Source organism: Sapajus apella, unplaced genomic scaffold (assembly GCF_009761245.1).
Source record: "Sapajus apella isolate SASKATOON/1434 unplaced genomic scaffold, GSC_monkey_1.0 scaffold19, whole genome shotgun sequence".
NCBI classification, from domain to species: Eukaryota; Metazoa; Chordata; class Mammalia; order Primates; family Cebidae; genus Sapajus; species Sapajus apella.
The window spans coordinates 22,590,258-22,611,224 of record NW_022436959.1 but is presented as its reverse complement, the minus strand read 5'-3'; the positions used below and the strand labels follow the sequence as shown (position 1 = coordinate 22,611,224).

General features: G+C 33.7%; 1 protein-coding gene across 13 annotated transcripts in view; it reads right to left on the bottom strand.

Annotated features, from left to right (window-relative positions):
- Nucleotides 1-20,967, bottom strand: part of DGKB (diacylglycerol kinase beta) — a 723,408-nt gene that overhangs the window by 471,960 nt on the left and 230,481 nt on the right. For all 13 annotated transcript variants that reach the window (XM_032286738.1, XM_032286728.1, XM_032286731.1 and 10 more), the window contains one exon: nucleotides 19,220-19,318. In XM_032286738.1, the coding sequence (XP_032142629.1) occupies nucleotides 19,220-19,318 (99 nt within the window). The remainder of the gene's footprint in view (nucleotides 1-19,219; nucleotides 19,319-20,967) is intronic.

The following is a 20,967-nucleotide window of genomic DNA, read 5'->3' as shown; positions in this document are numbered from 1 at the left end:
TAACGGCTCCCTACACTGCATAAAATAGGTGAGCTAAAACCATAGGAAGGCTGCCTGCAGGGTATAGGGAACTGAAGTATGTGCTCACCGGAGCTTGAGAGCCACCTGTCTTATCTGCCACCACCAACAGTGACCTCTCCCCCTTTAGCAGTGGGGCCATGACATGTCCATATGCACTGTCAACTGGAAACCAACTCAACTATGGTCCACTGCCAATGACCCAGTGTGTGCCATCCAGGGGCCCAAGACCACCCTCCTCAGGAATTGTTACCACTACACCCCAAAAAACCTGACCCCTCCAATAGTGGGGCTGCTGTGCACCTTTGCACTCCATTGAGGAGCCACAGGAGTGGCCCACTCAGGGTCTACTGCCACCACCACCCCCCCATGCCTGCAAATATCCCCCAAGGTCCTGAAGACTGGCCTACCTGGACTTTCCCAAAGAAAGTCATGACATAGCCTCCACAAACATCTTCAGCCTAAACTTCTGAGAAAATCACAGATGCCCCTGATTTGATTACAGTCAAAAAATTCATATGGAGAATATATTACTGTACCCACCTAGAACCAAAACCAAAGCACTATACCTAATTGACCCTATAGAAACATCTACAGAAAAAAGCCTTATCCTATGAAAGCTACTTCATAAAATTGAAAGAAGTGACAACTATATCAAAGATGTAGTTATCAGTGTAGTGATGCAAGAAACATGAAAAACCAACAAAATGTAACACCTCTAAAGGAAAATTATTATTCTCCATAATAGATAATGAAGAAAAGAAAATCTATAAAATACTTGAAAAGGAATTGAAAATAATTATCTTTCAAAAATTCACAAAAGAACACAGATAGGCAATACCATGAAATTGAGAAAAGAGTTCGTGATCTCAATTAGAAATTCAACAAAGATATCAAACAAATTCTAGGACTGAAGAATTCAATGAAAATGATAAAAAATGCAGTTGAGAACTTCAGCAACAGACGTGTCATACAGAAGAAATAATTTTTGAGCTTAAAGACAGGTCTTTTGAAGTATCCTAGTCATACCAAAAAAGAAAAAAATAATTCTTAAAACAGTGAAGGAAGTCTATGTGACATAAAGAACATTAAGCAAAAACACTTTTAAATTCTGGGAGTTCCAGAAAGAGAAGAGATGGGGAATGGCATGGAAACCTATTGGATAAAAAAACAGTTGAAAATGTGCTATGTCTTGGGACATAAATAGATATCCAAATACAGGATGCTCAATTATTCTCAAATAGACTTAAATTTAAAAAGTCCTATTGATAGTGGCAGGAGGCAGACAGATACCAAGGCAGACAGGGATGGGTCCACAGTGAAATCAGACCTTCAAGCCAAGGACAGTTTAAAGCCTAAAAACCAAGCTGCCAGTTCCAGTTAGAGTCCACAACTGGCGTGAAAACTTCTATCTCCATCTTACTCACTCTCTCTTGATTGGTTCCTTCTGAATGATGCCTTTTTAACCAATAAAATGATGCTTTTTTTCAAGACCACTCATGAACCCATTAGCATGCATTCCCCCTATTCTAAGCCCATGAAAACCCCAGACTCAGTCTTACAAATGGCTACTGGCTTTTGGGTCCTCTCTTGTTACTGAGAGCTTTCCTTCTGTCACTCAATAAAATTCTACTCCACCTTACTCACTCTATGGTGTGTGCATACCTTATTCCTCTTGGTCACAGAGAAGAACCCAGGATTCCTTGCACTGCAGGAGTAAAAGAGCTGTAATGTTCCTGCTTGCAGAACTGGTGATCGTAAAGGAGGGTAACATTCCCTGCTGCTCACCAAATAACAGGAGAGGGAAAGTCACTGGGAGCCACCCTCACCTGCTTGCTGAACAATGGGAGCAAAGAAGCCACTGGATGCCCTTTCTCCCATTCACTAAACTATGGAAGCAAAAAAGCCATAACACTATCTGAGGCACATTAAAGTCAAACAGCCAAAAGTCAATGATAACAAGAAAAAAGTATCAAGTAACATACAGGGAGTTCTTATTAGACTAACAACACATTTCTCAGAAGAAACCATATAGGTCAGAAGAGCATGAGATGATATATTCAAAATGCTAAAAGAAAAAAAAAACTGTCAGCCAAGAATACTATACCTAGCAAAGCTATCTTTAAGAAATAAAGAGTAAAGTTTTCTGAGACAAGCAAAAACTGGGGGAATTCATCACCACCAGACTGGATATAAAAGAAAAACATAAGGGAGTCCTACATTTGCAAGGAGAAAATAATATCTGTCATTATGAAAACAAATGAGAAAGATGAGAAATGAAATGTTATTACTACAGAAAACCAGCAAACTGCAAAAATAAATAACAGAGAAAAGAGAAACAAAAGAAATATAAAACAATCAGAAAACAAATACCAATGTGACAGTAATAAGCCTTCACTTATCAACAATTGTGAAGAGGTTTAATCCACCAATTAAAAGAGATTGGCTGAATGGATTAAAAAAATTAAGATCTAACTATATGCTGCCTACAAAAATCTCACCTCACTTGCAAAGACACACATAGACTGAAAGCAAAGGAATAGAAAAAGCTATTCCAATGCAAACTAAAACCAAAAATAGGCAGGATTTGTCTGATATTTATATCAGACAAAGCAGCCTTCAAGCCAAAAAACATAAAAAGAGACAAAGAAGGTCATTACATAAAAGTTAAGTAGTCAATTCAATAAGAGTATATAACAATTATAGAAAAATAAATAAACAGATAAATACACACTCAACATTGGATACCATAATACAGTAATAGCTAAGAACTTAAGTTTCCCACATTGAGTATTAGACAGATAATCTAAACAGAAAATAAATTATAAAATATTGGACTTAAACTGCACTTTGGACCGAATGAACCTAACAGACATTTACAGATTTATCCCAGGTTTGCAAAGATGGTTAGTGCATGCAAATCAATACATGTGATATATTATATCAATAGAATAAAGGAAAAAGTCTTATGATCATCACAATAGAAACCAAAAAAGCATTACATAAACCTTTATCATAAAATTTCTTCATCCCAAAATCTCTCAAAAATTAGACAAAGAATTAGATATACCTTTGCACAATAAAGGCCATACTGAACAGAGAAGAGCTGAAAACATTTTTACAAGAACTGGAAAAGGACAAGTATGCCCACCATTACCACTCTTATAACATCCCACTAATAATAGCTTAAATAAAATAATAAAATACTTAGGAATAAATTTAACCAAGGAAGTAAATAATCTTTACAATTAAAACTGCAAAACACTGATTTAAAAAACTAATGAGGACATATAAAAATCAAAAGACATCCCATGCTCATGGATTAGAAGAGTTAATATTGTGAAAATGAACATACAACCTGAAGCAATTTATAGATTCAATGTATCCCTATCAAAATTCCAATTACATTTTTCCTCAAATAGGGGGAAAAAACCTAAAATTTGTACTGAACCACAAACAAATACAAGTAATCAAAGCAATACTGAGCAAAGGTAGGAATCACGCTAAGTGACTCCCAAGAGTACCACAAGCAATAGTAACCAAAACAGCATGGCATTGCCATAAAAACAGACACATGGACAAATAGAACAGAAAAGAGAACCCTGAAATAAATCTGTGTATTTACAGTCAACTCACGTTTGACATAGGCTCCAAGAACATACCCTGGAGAAAAGACACCCTCTTTAACAGATGGCATTAAGAAAACTGGATATCTTCGGAGCAGGAAGCTAAAGCTATTTCTGAATGAGACCCAAACACGAGAAATTACAGAAGACATTCCCATGAAAACTTTGAATATGAAGACTGTGTATGTTTCTGTATTACCAACAACAGCAGACTTCTAGCATGCACTTAGCAGTGTTCAGTCAGCCTCTCCCTGACTTACACCCATCCCCACACATATGTGTACATAGACACACACATGAACACACTGAAGATATTTCCTTCAGGTGCATGTAAAATATGCTGCTTGGATTGAAATTCAAATGGAATTGATCAGTCAAGTAACTTGAGACTCACAGTAATCTTCACACTTAACCTTAGACACCTATGCAGTCATGTTGGGAGCAGCACCACAGTTTATTGCTATACTTGAGTTCTAAAGTACAGAAGGTAGAAGCAATTTAAATGGTATAGCATATATATCATTTTCTGGCCTCTTAAAATTTATTTGAGACCTCTTGATGAAATGGACATACTATATATTTCTGCCACCTGGATTTTCCTGGGTAATTTGATGGAATATTTTAAGTTTCAATAAATCAGAACAATAAACTCAAATATAAATGTGAAAAAAAAAGAAAACTGGATATCCATATGCAGAAGAATAAAACTAGATCCCTGTCTTTCACCAGATCCAAAAATCAACACAAAATATATTAACAAATTAAATGTAAGACCCAAAACTTTAAAACTACTTGAAGAAAACAGAGGGAGATTTCTTTGGGACATTGTTCTGAGCAGATTTTTATGGATAAGACCATAAAAGCACAGGTGCCAAAAAGAAAAATGTACAAATAAGACTTTTTGAAACTTTTAAAAAGCTTTTGCTCAGCGAAGAAAACAATCACCAGAGTCAAGAGACAATCTGTAGATTTGGAGAAAATATCCACAAACTATTTTTCTGACAAGGGCCTTTTACCTAGAATATACAAGGAACTCAAACAACTCAATAGCAATAACAATCATACTACTACTAATAATCCTATTAAGAGGTGAAAAAGGATCTGAAAGACATTTCTCAAAAGGAGACAAACAAATGACCAAAAAGTACATGAAAAAAGTGTTCAACATCACTAATCGTCAGGGAAATGCAAATCAAAACCAGATAAGATATCATCTCACCCCAGTTAAAATGGCTATTGTCCAAAAGACAAAAAATAAGAATACTGGCCAGGGGTGCACAGAAAAGGGAATTCATACATTGTTGGAGGGAATATTGATTAGTACAACTATTAATGAAAAACAGTATGGAGTTCCTCAAAAAACTAAAAATGGAACTTTCACATAATCCATCAATCCTATCACCAGGGATTTAGACAAAGGAACAGAAACTTGTATCTCAGAGTGGTATCTTCACCTCCATGTTTATAATAATAGCACTATTAACAATAGCCAACTTGTGATATCAACCTAAATGTCCACCAATAGATGAGTGGATAAAATAATTATGGTATATATACACAATGGAATACTATTCAACCATAAAAAGAAATGGGATGTTGTCATCTGTGGCAACATGAATGAACCAGAAGAACATTATGTTAAATTAGTCAAGCACAAAAAGATCAACACCATGTTCTCACTTATATATGGGAGCTAAAAAATTGAGCTCATGAAAGAAAAGAGTCGGATTGTGGTTATGAGAGGCTAGGAAGTTAGGGATAAGAAGAAAAAAGAGAGAAGTTGGTGGTTAACTGGTACAGAATTACAGCTAGATATAATAAATAAATTATGTTCTATAGCACTATAGTGTAAATAGTGCTAACAAAAATTTATTGAATATTTCCAAAAAGCTAGAGAATTAGGAATATTTCCAATACAAAGAAATGATAAATGTTTAAGGTGATGGTTATACTAACTACTCTGATTTAATCACTGCCTATTTTATATATGCATCAAAATATCATTCCGTATCCCACAAATATGTAAAATTATTATAGCAACTAAAGATAAAATGAAGAAAACAAAAAATATCAAAAAGCAACAAAAATAACGTAAAACTAATTTTAAAATGATTTTTAATAACTTTATTATTTTTTATTTGTGGGACTATAAATTTCACAGCAATTACAGTGTGCCTTCCAGATCTCACACAGACACCTATAATCTGAACTTAAAGTTTTAGAACATTTCTACCTATAATAGGATTTTGGACATTTAAATTATTTTTTTTCTAGGTTTGAGGTCAGCGAAGAAGGCTGACATTTTAAATTAATCATAGGCACGATGGCCTAATTAATCTTCTTGATTATAAACTCCTCTGTATCAAGAGTCAATCCATAGGAAACTGCATCCTGAATATATTAAATAACATCTCGATTGTTCAAATATTAAAATAAAAGATTTTCATCAGATTCTTGTTAGCTGAATTTGTAATTTATGTCTTACCGGGCTTTTTTTTTGGCTTTTCCATAACTCACAGCAAACCCAACGTAGCACAAGTTTGTTTCTTTAAAAAATTATTATTGCTTACCCTGGATACAGCTATAGTTTAGGCAAGGATGCTATAGAAACTTCTGGGAAAATTATATGTATATATATATATACATATATATATCCCTGTTTTAAAAAAACCCTTTAAGTATACAATTCTACCTTATTCATTTAGGTAGAAACAAAAACAATTGTCTGTAACACTTGAACTTTTTCTTCTAGACTAGACTGTGTATATAATTATACATATTGTACATAATAGAAACTAGTTCAATGTGAAGATACTTTGTCAGAAACCAACAAAGCCAACCTAAGACAATGTAACAGATACACGGTTAGATAACCTCCCAAGGGTAGATGATGAAATCATCACTTAGTGAGGCTGAGTCCCTTCCAGTTTTCTTATGCTACATCTCTTTAAAATATATGTACATGAAGAATATTTTAAACCAAGCTGGGTGTAAATATATTTTATAAATATTATAGCACCCTAGTTCTTATTGTATTCCTCAGCAGAATTTGAATCAGTGAGAATGTAATCTTACACATTTTAAAAATTAAATAAATAAAAAGCAGCTATCCTTTATGAATAATACCATGAAATTCAGTCTGAGTTAGATTTCCAAAATATGGAAAAATGAGGTTTCTTTTTGCCTATCATTACTATGATGACAATTATGAATTGATCTATAATGAATATTAATTAAATGAATATTAAGTAATGACACTGATGAAACATTTATTGAGAGCTGACAATGTCCTTTATCCCTACTCTTTCAACAAAAAAGAACACTGCATAGACACAAACCTTTGGTAGATGACATAAAGGATTTCATGAAAATAGATGACTTCAGTAACTTTGCTTAAAGGTTAAAGAGGTAAATCTAAAAGAAGGGTGAAGCAGCCATAATGATATGAAATAAAAACTGAAGCTTAGTGTAGTAAGACACAACCTCAGTTATGTGTTCACACTTCCCCACCAGACTCTGTATTTATGGAAGTTTTATAACTAGCCTAGGAAGTAATATTACAGAGAATTCAAAATTCAAATTTCAGAATCATAGAGGATTTGAATATCTCTTACCCTCCTCTATTAAGCTGATGTGTAGCACTGAGATTGTCATTATTAATTCTTGCTGATTACAGTTAAGTCAGATGAAAAAATATACAGAAAATTTCCATACTTACTGACGCTGTGAGAAAGAGACACACAGCATACTTCTACTTCCTAACAAACTTTCTGACATTGCTGAGAAATAATGACTTAGTTAAACACATGCTCTAAGGAAAGATTTAACATACTCCATGCTATTTAAGATTTAATCACCATATTTACAATGCATAATTTAGTAGAATTCTTAAAATTGTGTTAGAGTAAGTAAGATCGGAAGAAGAGGAGAAGTTTATATGACATATGGTTTTCTCAGGGTGTTATAGGTAGAGATACGTACATTACTGCTTCAGTAACATCACAACTTGGCCAAGTTTTCAGAGTTACAGTGAAGAAAAAAGAGATGTGGAATTGGGACCATTTTATGTTTCAGCAACATGGATGAACTGAAGGTCATTATAATAAGTGAAATAAACCAAGCACAGACAGATACATGTCACATGCTGTCATTCATATGTGGGAGTTAAAAAGTTAATTGCATGCAGGTAGAGAGTAGAATGATGGTTTCCAGAGGATGGGGAGAGTTTGCCTGTTTGTGGGGTAGGGGGATAAAGAGAGGTTGATTAATGGATAAAAACAAAAGATTAGATGGAAGAAATAAATTTTCATATTAAATAGTAGGATGACAATAGTTTACCTACACTGTATGCTTCAAAATAGCTAGAAGAGGGAACTTCCCAACACAAACAAATAATACTCAAGGTGATATATACTCTAAGCACCCCGATCTGATCATTACATGTTTTGTGCATGTAACAAAATATTACATGTACTCCATAAATATGCAAAAATATTATGTATCAATAAAAATAAAATTTATAAATTTTTTAACGTACAATTTAAATATTTATATTTTTTAAACTTTTGTATCTCTAAGAGTAAAACAGTATTAATTAATTTAAAACTAAAACATATTTTTAAATATACATTTTTCAAATAGTTTTGTTGTCCTTTTTATGAGCTAACAAGCTTCATTATATTGATGATATTTTTATTAACTCTATTCTTTTCTTAAAAAATTTTACTTTAAGTCCTGGGATACATGTGCAGAATGTGCAGGTTTGGCACATAGGTATACATGTGCCATGGTGGTTTGCTGCACCTACTAACCATCATCTAGGTTGTAAGCCCCACATGCGTTAGGTATCTGTCCTAATGCTCTCCCTCGCCTTCCCCTCACTGCCTGACAGGCCCCGGAGTGTGTGATGTTTCTCTCCCTGTGTCCATGTGTTCTCATTGTATTAACTCCATTCTTAAAGATTAATCAGATATTACAACAAGAAAGTGTATTCCTGGAAGAACACACCATAATTGGCCTAAAGGGATATAATACTGAACACATTCATTGTTGCACATCCTATTATTTCCTCCTAATGGGTAGCAATAATATGACTAAGTTTTAAAGTGAGATAAATAATCATCTAAAAATGATTTTAAATTTTTTAATAATTAGCTATTCTAGGACAAATTTTCTGTTTCAGGAAATATTTAATCATTATTTTCCTCATTACGAACGGGTTTATAGCACAGAAAGAATTAAACAGCTGTGAAAGCTGACTCATTTGTAGGACAAAATAACATAGTATGGGAAAAATGATCCTTTACACTTCTCAGTAGAGAACAGCAAGAAGATGCCATTCTTCATAAAGATGTTCACTATTGTGTTATTTACAATAACAAAATGAGGAATTGAAAAGATGCTAGACAAAAACAGTTTCAACTAAAATATGACATATTTACTTAATGAGATTACCCAGGCATTAATAGTGATGTTCCATAGTATGTGGAAATATATAAACATTTAATGATATCATGTTAAGTGTTAAAATAGAATGCCACATGGTATATTCAGATTAACTTTTAAAAGGTGAAAAAAAATCTAAAAATCAAGAAGGTAATTTTAACAGTGAAGGTAATTTTAATATTTATATATTAATTGTGATTCTTACATAACTCAGGTTTTTTAATGATTAAATTCTTTTTCTTATTTTAAAATTTTTGTATGAGTGCTTAGTTATGGTATGATAAAATGTTAAAATTCACTTTTTAAATTCCAGCATAATATTTACAATAGTAAATATTAAATGATATTATCCTAGCACTGTCCTCCAACTATGCATAGTTGTAAGAAATTTTCATGAATTAACTCATTTGATTTTATTTTACAAATGAAATACAGAGGGACAAATGTTAACAGCTTGCTTCACATCATAAAACTAGTGAAAAAGCCAGGCTTAAAATAAAAATGGCATACTTCTGGACTTCTAAGGTGACTGAACCAATATACTCTCTCACCTGCAGTGGATGAACAATTTGGCTGCATCTTAACAAAGCTTATGCTTTTTAATCTGCTTGTATCATTCTCTTCCACGTCTAGTCTTATCTCCTGATATTTAATATCAATGTTCTTAATGATTAATGATGGTGAGTACTATTCATAGGTCTATAGGTGGTTTATAAATAGACTTAGCTCAAAAGCCTGTTTAGGTCTCCTGCCCTTTTGAATTGAATTGTTTGCTTATTCTTGATTTATATAAATTCTTTTTATATTTCATATACAAATCATTTTTCAACATTCTGAAACTATTGCATGGAAATGACTTGCCCACAGATCAGCAGTTCATGTTAGAACTCTGGACTCTAGTCTTCTATACTTTCTGGCTATCATTATTCTCTCTTCTTTCTTTCTTTTCTTTTCTCCTCCTTCCCTCCCTTCCTTCTTTCTCTTCTTCCTCCCACCTTTCTTCCTCCCTTCCTCCCTCCCTCCTTCCCTTTCTTTCTCTCTCTCTCTCTCTCTCTCTCATGAATCTTCCCACTTCACCTCTTTTCTAAAACTTTTCACTGGGCTCTCTGGAACAACTGTGCAAAAGAACAAATTATCCTTTCCTTTCTAAATAATGACCACTTTTGCTAATAACACTTCTGAAAAGAGGCAACTCATTCTCTCAATCCTTACAAGTACTGTAGTTATAACAGTAATCTCTTGGCCTTCCATCAAAATTACCATTTGTCCAGCTCCAAAATAGACTCTCTTTACACTTGAGGTTCATGAAATCTAATAGTTCTCCTCTCTACCTTTATCCTTTACTGTCAAGCAGTAACTATTTTTAAGACCCTGTCAGAAACCCTGGTGGTTTTAAGCATAACATCCAATTCTCAGAGTTCCCTTACCTTCTAACATCTAATGAACTTCTCCTGCACATCAGTTGAGCCACCCAGACTCATGGCTGCTTACTGGATCTTACCATCATCTGAAAATAATCTATTCTGAAATCTCATCAAATCCTAATATTCTATTGTCTACTACAGTTGTCTCTCCAGGTTGCCTAATTTTCTTCCTCTGTTGTTGTCTTTTGACTATTTGCAATGCAATCTCCTGGTGACACTCTCCTATCACTTCTGCTCCCTGCTTAAATTTATTTTACGCTACGTTGCCAGCAAAGTTGTCTTTCCACAACACAAAGTGAATCATTTCAGCTCCTATGTACATTGGATAAAGCCAATCTGGACAAGACAGGCCAGGAAGCCATTATCTTGAACCTTGTATTTTCTCTCTCTCCAGCATCACCCTTACACATAACCTTTAAAAAAATATTTTGGAGTTTCATGATTACATTATGTACTTTCTTGCCACTGAGACTATTTATATGAACGTTACTTTATTTTCCTTCAAAATACCTATTTATTCTTCAAGACTCAGCTCATGAATCATTTCTTTAAGAAAAAAAATTAATTTACTCTTTACCCTTGGGATGGATTAAGATTCCTTCCTCTAGGGCTCCTGTAAGTGAATATTTATCACACCCTAATATATAATTTCTTTGGATGCTTTGTCTAATTGATTCTGAATTACAAGGGAGAAAAGAACAGCTCTTATCTGGATTTTTAGCTCCAGTGATTTTAGTAAAAATTAAAGGGAAGAAAAAGAAAGAAAAAAAGGAGGGAAAGAAGGCAGGAAGAAAAGAGGAAAGAGAGAAAGAATAAATAGTAAGAAGCTAGAACTGCAGATATTGTATATAAAAATAATGCAGTGATCTTAAGGATACTATTAAGACATAAAAATAACAATTCGTATAAAACAATGGTTACTTATGTATCATAAAACTTCAACTTTAAATAATCAGCATATTAACACTATGTCATTTAAAATTCCAATTTATCAACTTCAAAATATCAATATTGATATGAAAAAATGGCTAGGTAATTAGCCCCTTCGTTAGAGAATTAAGAATCTTGCTCTTCGAGATCATGCTCTTGGCGGGAACATGGATGGAGCTAAAGGCCATTTTCCTTAGGGAACTAATGTAGGAACAGAAACCAAATACTAAATGGTCTCACGTTTAAGTGAGAGCTCAATGATGAGAACACATGGACAGAGGGCAACAAGAACGACAGAGGGCAAAGGGCGCAAGGAGGAAGAGGATGAGGAAAAATAATGCATGGTAGGCTTAGCACCTGGTGATGAAATAATCTGTAAACAAACCCCCATGGCACAAGTTTACCTATATAATAAACCTGTTCCTGTACCCCTGAACTGAAAAGTTAAATTAAAATAAAGAACCTGGTTTTTAAATTATAACACAAAATGTATACATACAGGAAACAAAACTAAGTCATGCAGCTGAATATAAAAGAAATGACTTTTGTGATAATCTGCTGGATTTTACTCTTCAAACAAAGTTTAAAATGTGATTTTCTCATGAAATATCTCAAGTCTTCTTTTGTGGATGGTGGCAGAATTAACTGAATAAAAGCTGCCCCAAAATTGAAAAATAATACATAAGCTTATGCATTATTATAGGGCCACTTTATCATAAAGATATAAAACTTATAAAGAATGTAAAACTAAACTATAATGTTAGAGAATTTGATCAGATTTGTAGCTTCCCTTATGAGATTACTCTAAAATCAAAGGAATTCTATAGGCCTATTTCACTGATTTCTGTGAACTCAAAAATGTATGTACTACTCAAAATAATTTTAAAAGTATAAACTTACGCCATTATAGAGAAACAGAAATTTATGAATAGAATAGTAATAAAGTTACATAATAGCACATACAAATAAATAACATATATTCCAACATTATAGTCCAATGTTGGTATAAATTTAACATTAAGCTTATTAAGTACAAAAAAAAAAAAAAAAAACCATGATGGTAATGACTCATGAAGTCTAAGGGATAACCTGTGATGAGCAGAACTGAGAAGGACTTTTGTCAGGGAATGAAGGACATTATCAAAGTATCTTTTTGTTGTTGTTAAAATAGGGAGTTTTATATGATTAATTTTAAAAATCCCTTTTAAGGCAGGCTGATGACATAATTGTTGAAGCCCAATTTAATTTAAGCCAAACTGCAAAGGGCTAAAACAACATAGACTACATCTGTCTTGAGTTAGGGCTCAATTAGAACACAGAAGAGTGAGTGGCTTGCATATGGCCTCATTAGGCCATACTCCATATGAGATTATTAAAATTTATTTGCAATGTCACTTTGTTTCGGATTGGCCAGCTGAGATTTCAGTGTGTTATCTGTGGCAAAAACCAAGAATGCATTTTTTAATAGATTCTATTAAAGGCAGAACATCTGTTTTGACAATCAATTGGGAAGGGTTAATGGCCTTTTATAGAAATTAAGCGTCTTATCATGAGACTCAAAGAGTTGGAAGTCATCCTATATTTGTTTGAAAGTACAATAAGGGGAGGATTCAAGGAAACCTACTTTTGTAAACAGTTTCTGACTTCTCTTCAATATGGCAGTAAATGAACTATAGCTATAATTCTTGCCAGGTCATTTTACAAAAAAACATGCTAAGTACCTAAACAGTCATGGAAAAATCTTGATTAAAAATCCCATGTTAAATAAATTTTAAGCAATATAGGTTTTTGCCAGTACTTTCAAAAGATACTAGCTGCCAGTTGCAACCTCAGAAAACAGTAATTATATCTGATGTAAGGAATCATTGTTTAATTTTTTTATTTGAATAGAAAAGATCATATGACAATGATTCTAATTTCAGAGAAGTTGATTTTAACCCATTTTTTGTGGCCATAACCATTATCAAGATGAATTATCTGTGGAAACCATTTGTAGTGCATGCTTATAAAAAGCATTCCATCAGTGCACAGGAGATGCTTATCTTGCTAATCTCTCAAACTGGTGAGCATATATCTACTGAATCATTAACCTAAAGTTTATAACAACTATTGGGGAGGGATGGGAAGGCTAAGAAGGGTGGTACAATTTTTTTTAATGACACTGGAGAAGGTGTTCTAAAATATAAGAAGATGAGGACTATGGATCTCGACCTTGTGATATGTCATTAAGATACAAGGCTATGTGAGCTTCAACCAGAAATTAAGGATCAACACTATACTTACAGAGGTCATAAAACAACCAATTCCTAACTACAGAGTCAAAGACTAAGGAAGAAATAAAGCTAGGGATCTTAAGATCTTTAATATTTCCTATAATGTGATAGAGATGATATCAATGACCACTTTGTAATAACTGAGTCTGAGCCTCACCTGCTCCTCTTAGAAAAGATAAGCACAAGAAACTGGGGCATGCAATTTCTTAGAGAGGAAATCGGTGTTAAACAATAAAAAAGAAAACAAGATGATATTAGATGTCAGGAGTAATGATTTTCTTTAAATGAAGAACTACAGGTCATGCAGTATCAAATTATTCCTGTGAGTTACTGAAATTTCACAGACTGAAAAGGCTCAGAGCTTATCAGCTGGAGCAAATTAAGCAATTTTGTGAATGGAACAATTTTATTAATTTGTTTAAAGTATGATCATTTAAGTAGTTAATGCGTACTATTGTCAATATTTTTATTCCACGAAAAGAAAATAACCTTTAATTCTTACTTAGTGAGGTTAGCAAAATTTTAAAGTGAAGTATAGTGTATATTTATTAACATATACAAGACTCAAAGGCTCGAGTGAACAGGTGTACTTAAAGAATTACAAGTAGTTTAATTATTCTTGATTTCTAGTGGCTAAGGTAGTACATGAGAGAGTGAGTAGGTTGATCCAGTGAAAAAGCCCTGTTTACTGTAACAGAGAGTTGAGGATTCAAACAGTGAATCACCAAAACTATTTTATGAGTGAGAGAGACTTATGATATTTGCATTTTTTGAAAGTTGACCCATGAAGCAGTTTTGGGGGTGTACAGAAAGGAGGTAGTTCACAAACATGCTACTGGGGCAATCCAAGAGGAAAATTTGTGAGGCTAGCATACCAGAGAGTCATAAGTGGGCTGAAATAAAGAGACAGGATTAAGAACGTTAGAATAGTATTGATTAACCTGATATTCCAGATGAGGAATAAAAAATCCTACTTAGGTTTCTAGTTAGGGAAAGTTGGGGTGTGAAGGTTCCAGTAGCTGAGATACAACACATAAAAACTCTCTACTGGGATTTGGAAAAAGGGTGGCGATGAAATCTCAGAGCACATCTCCAGAGTGATAATGACTCAGGTACCAATTCTGAATTGCCATGTACTACCCATGTGACACGGGGAAATTTACTTTGTTTCTCAGTTTCCTCCGATGAAAAATGGGAACAACTATAATTTTTATCTCATATTGTCACTGTGAAAACAAAATGAATTCATATATTGTGTTACTTATACCCCTCCTTAATCTCAATTCCTACCTCACCTACTCTCAACCTGACTCCATTAAACTTGATTCCAATAGCCTTTGACTTCACTGTAATTTACAGTGTACTTTTCCTAAAATATATTACTGTACCTCATATTTAATGTCTTTATTTCCCCAGTTTCCAGCTTAAATTCCAAAGTTAATCCTTACAATTACTCCTTTGCAAATCTTCTCAACTCTCTGGATGCCTTCTCTGTACATATTTGCCAAAAGAAACAGTCACATGAAGACTGGGCTATGCCTATTCCACTCATGAAGCTAGAATGTAATTAGATAAATATGAATGAATGTGAGTCGAGAAATACATTCATCTAAGCTGACTGGAATCATATACTAAATGGACGATTATTAACTAGAGGTAGCTGCTCTCTTCCCCTTGAAAATCACACTGTTTCTTTCATCCATTTAGTTCCCACTTCCTGGGTGACACAGGCTTCTTACACATCTTGCACCATCCTAACTCTAGCTAATGACCCAGCTTTCTATTTCTTTGAAAAAATAGAAATATTGTATCTTTCTGCCGTTTTTGCCCCCTCAACACAGCACAGATTGTTCCTTTTAAAGTCTGGTCGGACTCCTCTACTGGCTTCCTATTTTATTCAGAGTGAAGGCTAAAGATTTTGCAATTGCCTAAATTGTCCCACCCATTATAAAAATCTTATAATATCTTTGAACATCTGTTTTTCCTCCTATACACTCAGAGCTAGCCACTAATCTCCCCAGTACCTTTGAGATCTGTCAAGCGTATTGCGTCAGAATCTACCTGTAAAATTCTGTCCCCAGACAGCCACCAGGGTGACACCCTCAAATCACTCAATGCTTAACTCTCTCCTCAGTGAATATCTTGACTGTCTCTTTTATAATCGCAGTCCCAACATTTCGTCTTTCTCTACTTTAATTTTGCCCTTTATATTGAAAACAAAACTAGTACTTATTATATATATTAAAGGCATACAATTAACGTACTATAAATGTTTTGATACTGTTAAACAAAAACTATCAAAGGCCACTGTTTGGGACTGAGCTCTTACAGGAGGCAGCAACAGACCAGACCAAACCAAAATGGCGTCACTTGTACTAAAGTGTCACATAATCAAGTTGAAACTTTAAGAAAGCAGATTGATCCCAAAACACACCAGTTGTTTCAGAAAATATGAAATTCCAGTCTACCTGACTTGGTATAATAATGATGTAACCACTCCTTTAACTCTTACCCAAAGAGTAACCTGAAGTCACATGATGTTCAACAATCAGCTTTTGTTTTGCATTATTGTGTTTACTTGTTTCCATCTTACAAAAAACACTGTTCTTCTATGTCCAGTGAGAGCTCTCATTCTACTTTGTAGAATGGAGGCTATCCTAATTCACGAATAAATGCCAGTTTGATTTATAAATAAAGGTGTTGTTATTTTGTTTTTAATAGTATAAATATATTGTGAAATGAGTATTATAGTAAAAAAAAATTAACATATCCATCTCCTCTTATAGTTACGTGTGTGTGTGTGTGTGTGTGTGTGTGTGTGTGTGTGTTTAGACCACCTGAAATCTAGCGTATTGGCAGATTTTCAGTACGTAATATAGTATATAGTATAACATACTGAAAATCTGCCAGTATATAGTATATTTGAGATGGAGTCTCACTCTGTCATTCCAGCTGGAGTACAGTGGAGTGATCTCGGCTCACTGCAACCTACGCCTCTTGGGTTCAAGCGATTCTCCTGCCTCAGTCTCCTGAGTAGCTGGGATTACAGGGACCTGCCACCATGCCCAGCTAATTCTTTGTATTTTTAGTTTAGATGGGGTTTCACCACGTTGGCCATGCTGGTCTTGAACTCCTGACCTGAAGTCATCCACCCACCTCGGCCTTCCAAAATGCAGGATGAGCCACCGTGCCCAGCCATGTTAAACAATATTAACTATAGTCATTATACTGTACATTTGATTTGTAGGCATTCATCTTAAATAGTTGCAACTTTGTACTCTTTGACCAACATTTCCCCACTCCTTCCCTCTTCATATCTTTAGAAATCAATGCTCTCCTCTGTTTCTATGTATTTTAGTACAACCAGGTACTAAATAATTTACTTATTTGTATTGTTTATTGTCTACATTATCTCCGTTGGAATGTAAACTCCATAAAGGCAAAGATTTGTCTTTGCTTTTAACATTCTCATGTCTCTCTATAATACTGTTTGGCACATACTAGCTATGAAATGAATATTTACTGAACAAATTAATTAATATTTTAGCATAGTACCTGGGATAGTATATATGCTCAATCAAAAGAGCTATAATTATTACAGTAATATATAATAATATATTGGGCATATAGCACTTAAAATAATATGGGTCCTACAGGAAGCAGTTCTAGGCTTGGAATTTAGGACGATGAGCTGAGTATAAATTAGCTTGGTAATGCAATCAACTGAATAAACAAGATCTCATCGGGAAGAACACTAAGAGAGGAACTCCATTACACAGGAAGGTAGAACCCAGGGACGCACCAACATGGGCATGTCGACATTGTGAACCCAGGAAAGATACTGAAAGGAAGTGTACAGAGAAACAGAGAAAGGACCAGGAGAATGAGGTATAAGGAAAGTCAATGAAAGGTAGACATTTCAGAAGGATGAAATGCTCAACTGTCATCACACACTTCAGAGTACATAGTACCACAAAAATGGTAAACAGGAAATGCTGAGATATAAATCAGTTTTAAAACTGTGGGAATATTTAATGATTGTAGATAAATCTTCAGAATAAAAATGGTCTAAAAATAGCAAAGAAAGGTTTTACAAGATTGTTCAAAGACAAGAATATTCATGTGACATGTGCTCTTTACTTTTGATTCTCTCAAAGATGTGATAACATAAAAAAAAAAAAAATCCTTAGGTTTGAATTTGTGTAACTAGAAGTTGACGTAAGTGGACCAAGGAGGCAGTCCCAGGCTGCTGAACTGAGTGGGTTCTTGCATAGGCAGATGGATGGTAGGAAGAAATCATAGATCTCTTCTCAAAGTTAAAATCTGAGATCAAAAATGCATCTAAACCAGTACAATTGCTGTATTTTTTAATGAAAACATAAATAATACAAAAATCTGGAAGTCTTCAAGACAATACTTAAATGAATAAAATGACACTAAATTAACCTAAAATGTAAAATGTTTTTATATGACTCTCATTATATTTAATTAATCTTATTTACCACAGGATGTCTAAGAAACCTTACATGAAAGAAGAAAATTTAGAATTAGTTATTGCTATACTCAAGAATATTGAGGTATTTTCTTTTCCTCTATTTTTGTAGTTTGAAAAAGTGAAGAGTATTTAATAATTTTGTTAAATAAAGGCATTTTAAATACAACCAGTATTTTACAGATAATTACAAAATGGATCATAAGTGGTACAAAATGAGTAATACAATTAATTTCTAGATTGACCTTTAGAAAGGTATTTTTCTAACATTTCTTACTTGTTATAATTTTATCATATCAAATAGAAGTTCCAGCCATTTAATTTCTATGTTGCTTTTCAAAATGAGAAGTGCATCATGGATATAGTTTGTTTTTTAAAGTAACTGTTACACTTTAGAAGCAATTGGGATTTTGAATATGAATTTTGTCATTTGAATATCTGCTCTTCCTACCAAGGTTCGTTCTTTTCAAAGTTACTTTACTCATGCATTTTCACTTCTATATTTATTGAATTACATAATTATTTTGCAGGTAGTTAAATTTATCATTCAATAAAAGATTTTAAAAAACAGCTAATAGCAGTGCATAACATTCTTCAAGGTTGTGTCATCATTTTAGGTAGTCTCTAACCTAGATGAGAGCCCTCAACATTACAGATATATAACGTGCATCCCCAGCAAAACTGCCCATAGGAATAACTTCATTATTCTGGGAAGCTAGATCTATAAAATATATAAAATGTAGAAGTGTTCTGCCTTTACAATTCCTGGTAAGTACAGCATGACTAAGTGATAAAACCTGAGTCAGCTTCAGTTCAAGCATACCATTCCAAAACGTGTATAGTGACACGAAAGAAAAAGAAAATATAGTGAGCAAAGGTGTTCTGTTCCAGAGTAATGATGTATTTTAGATCTCTATAGTTCTACCTTGATTAATGAAAAATTACCTCTAGAAGCATTTAGTGGTATATGATACTGATCAGTCACAGCAACCATGATAAGGAAAAACTCACCAGTACCACTGGACAGATTGTTGTGGGTGGTAAAATATGGTCCTTCAAAGGTCCACAGTCACATTCAGGTTTTAGATGAGAAGCACATTTGTTATGAAGCTGAAAAAAGAGAAAGGGGGATAATATCAAATTCTATAGTTCAATTAAGATACAGCAAACACATTAAAAGTAAAATAAACAAATTATAAGAACAAATAAACAGTCAAGAAGGAATTCCTAATACATTTGTCCTTATATATGTACTGTAAATAAACCACTTATCAGCTTCTGAGACACATTCTGTACATTTTGTAATTCTCAGAAATATTTATGTTAAAAATATACTTTAGGTTTTGCACCAAAGAAGGCTGATTTCTTTGACAAACACAGATTATTGTCCATCATACTTCTTTCTTTGCTTATCTGTTAGCATAATCTTGAAACCACTGTGCCTGTGTACGCTTTTTTTTTTTTTTTTTGACCCTCATGTTTTCTCAAAGTCATTCCAAAGTGCACAGCTCAGTATGGGGCATAATTGATCCCATCATTAGTTTTAACTTTGTAATTCAATATGTAAATGCAACCAGAGATTCATCTCAGTAGGAGCAGGATATAAATAAAAGATGATTATGATTATAAAAATTTATCTGTATATTGTATTTATCAGCTCAACATTAAGTTAGTGTATAATCATACAATGTTATATTTATTTTTAATATGTATCAACCCAAACTAATATCTTTATTAACCTGGTCACAAGTTTACATTAAGGTGTTATAACGTGGTGCTTAAAATAGTGATGTTTTTAAATTGAGATGGTAGCTTTTTAAAAAAATTACACAGATTTGGTAAAATAATACTTGCTTGAAGGCATCTAGAGATTTCTCCCTCCTACACTATGCATCAATTTGATATGAACTGTTCATACTTTAGAAAAAAATATATATTTCAAAAAGATAACATGTCATATTCAAAACAAAAAAGAGCCACATCATTTTTCAGTTTTAAATCAGAAGCTACCCAATTCAAGCCTTGGCTACATTAATTTCTACAACATACATACCTTTGTGGGCAGTTATTTATCAACTAAGCATAGGAGTCTAATGAGTGTTGTTTGATTTTTAGTGGCAGAACAGTACCAAAGAGGTATTTCTGTTGTCCTAGCATCTAAAACTGTTGTCATGCTAATTCCCTACATTTTTACTATAATTAATGCATATTAGGTTACATTACATGAAATAAAAGTATCTTTACATATTCATCCATAATTAGCAGCTCTGCTTCTCGATGGCATATAAACTTCTCTATAAAAATGATTTAATCGGGCGTGGTGGCTCACGCCTGTAATCCCAGCACTTTGGGTGGCTGAGGCGGGTGGATCATGAGGTCAAGAGATCGAGACCATCCTGGTCAACATGGTGAAACCCCGTCTCTACTAAAAATACAAAAAATTAGCTGGACATGGTGGGGCATGCCTGTAATCCCAGCTACTCAGGAGGCTGTGGCAGGAGAATTGCCTGAACCCAGGAAGTGGAGGTTGCGGTGAGCCGAGATCGCACCATTGCACTCCAGCCTGGGTAACAAGAGCGAGACCAAGTCTAAAAAAAAAAAAAAAAAAAAAAAAATGATTTAAGCATATTAGGCACTACTGGTCTTTGTCAAGAGGTAAGAAGTGCTAAAGATAGAGAAGAAGTTGAATACACTATAGAACTAAAAAAACTGATACTCAGAGAAAATTAAAATATATAGTTTCCTAAAATAAACTTACT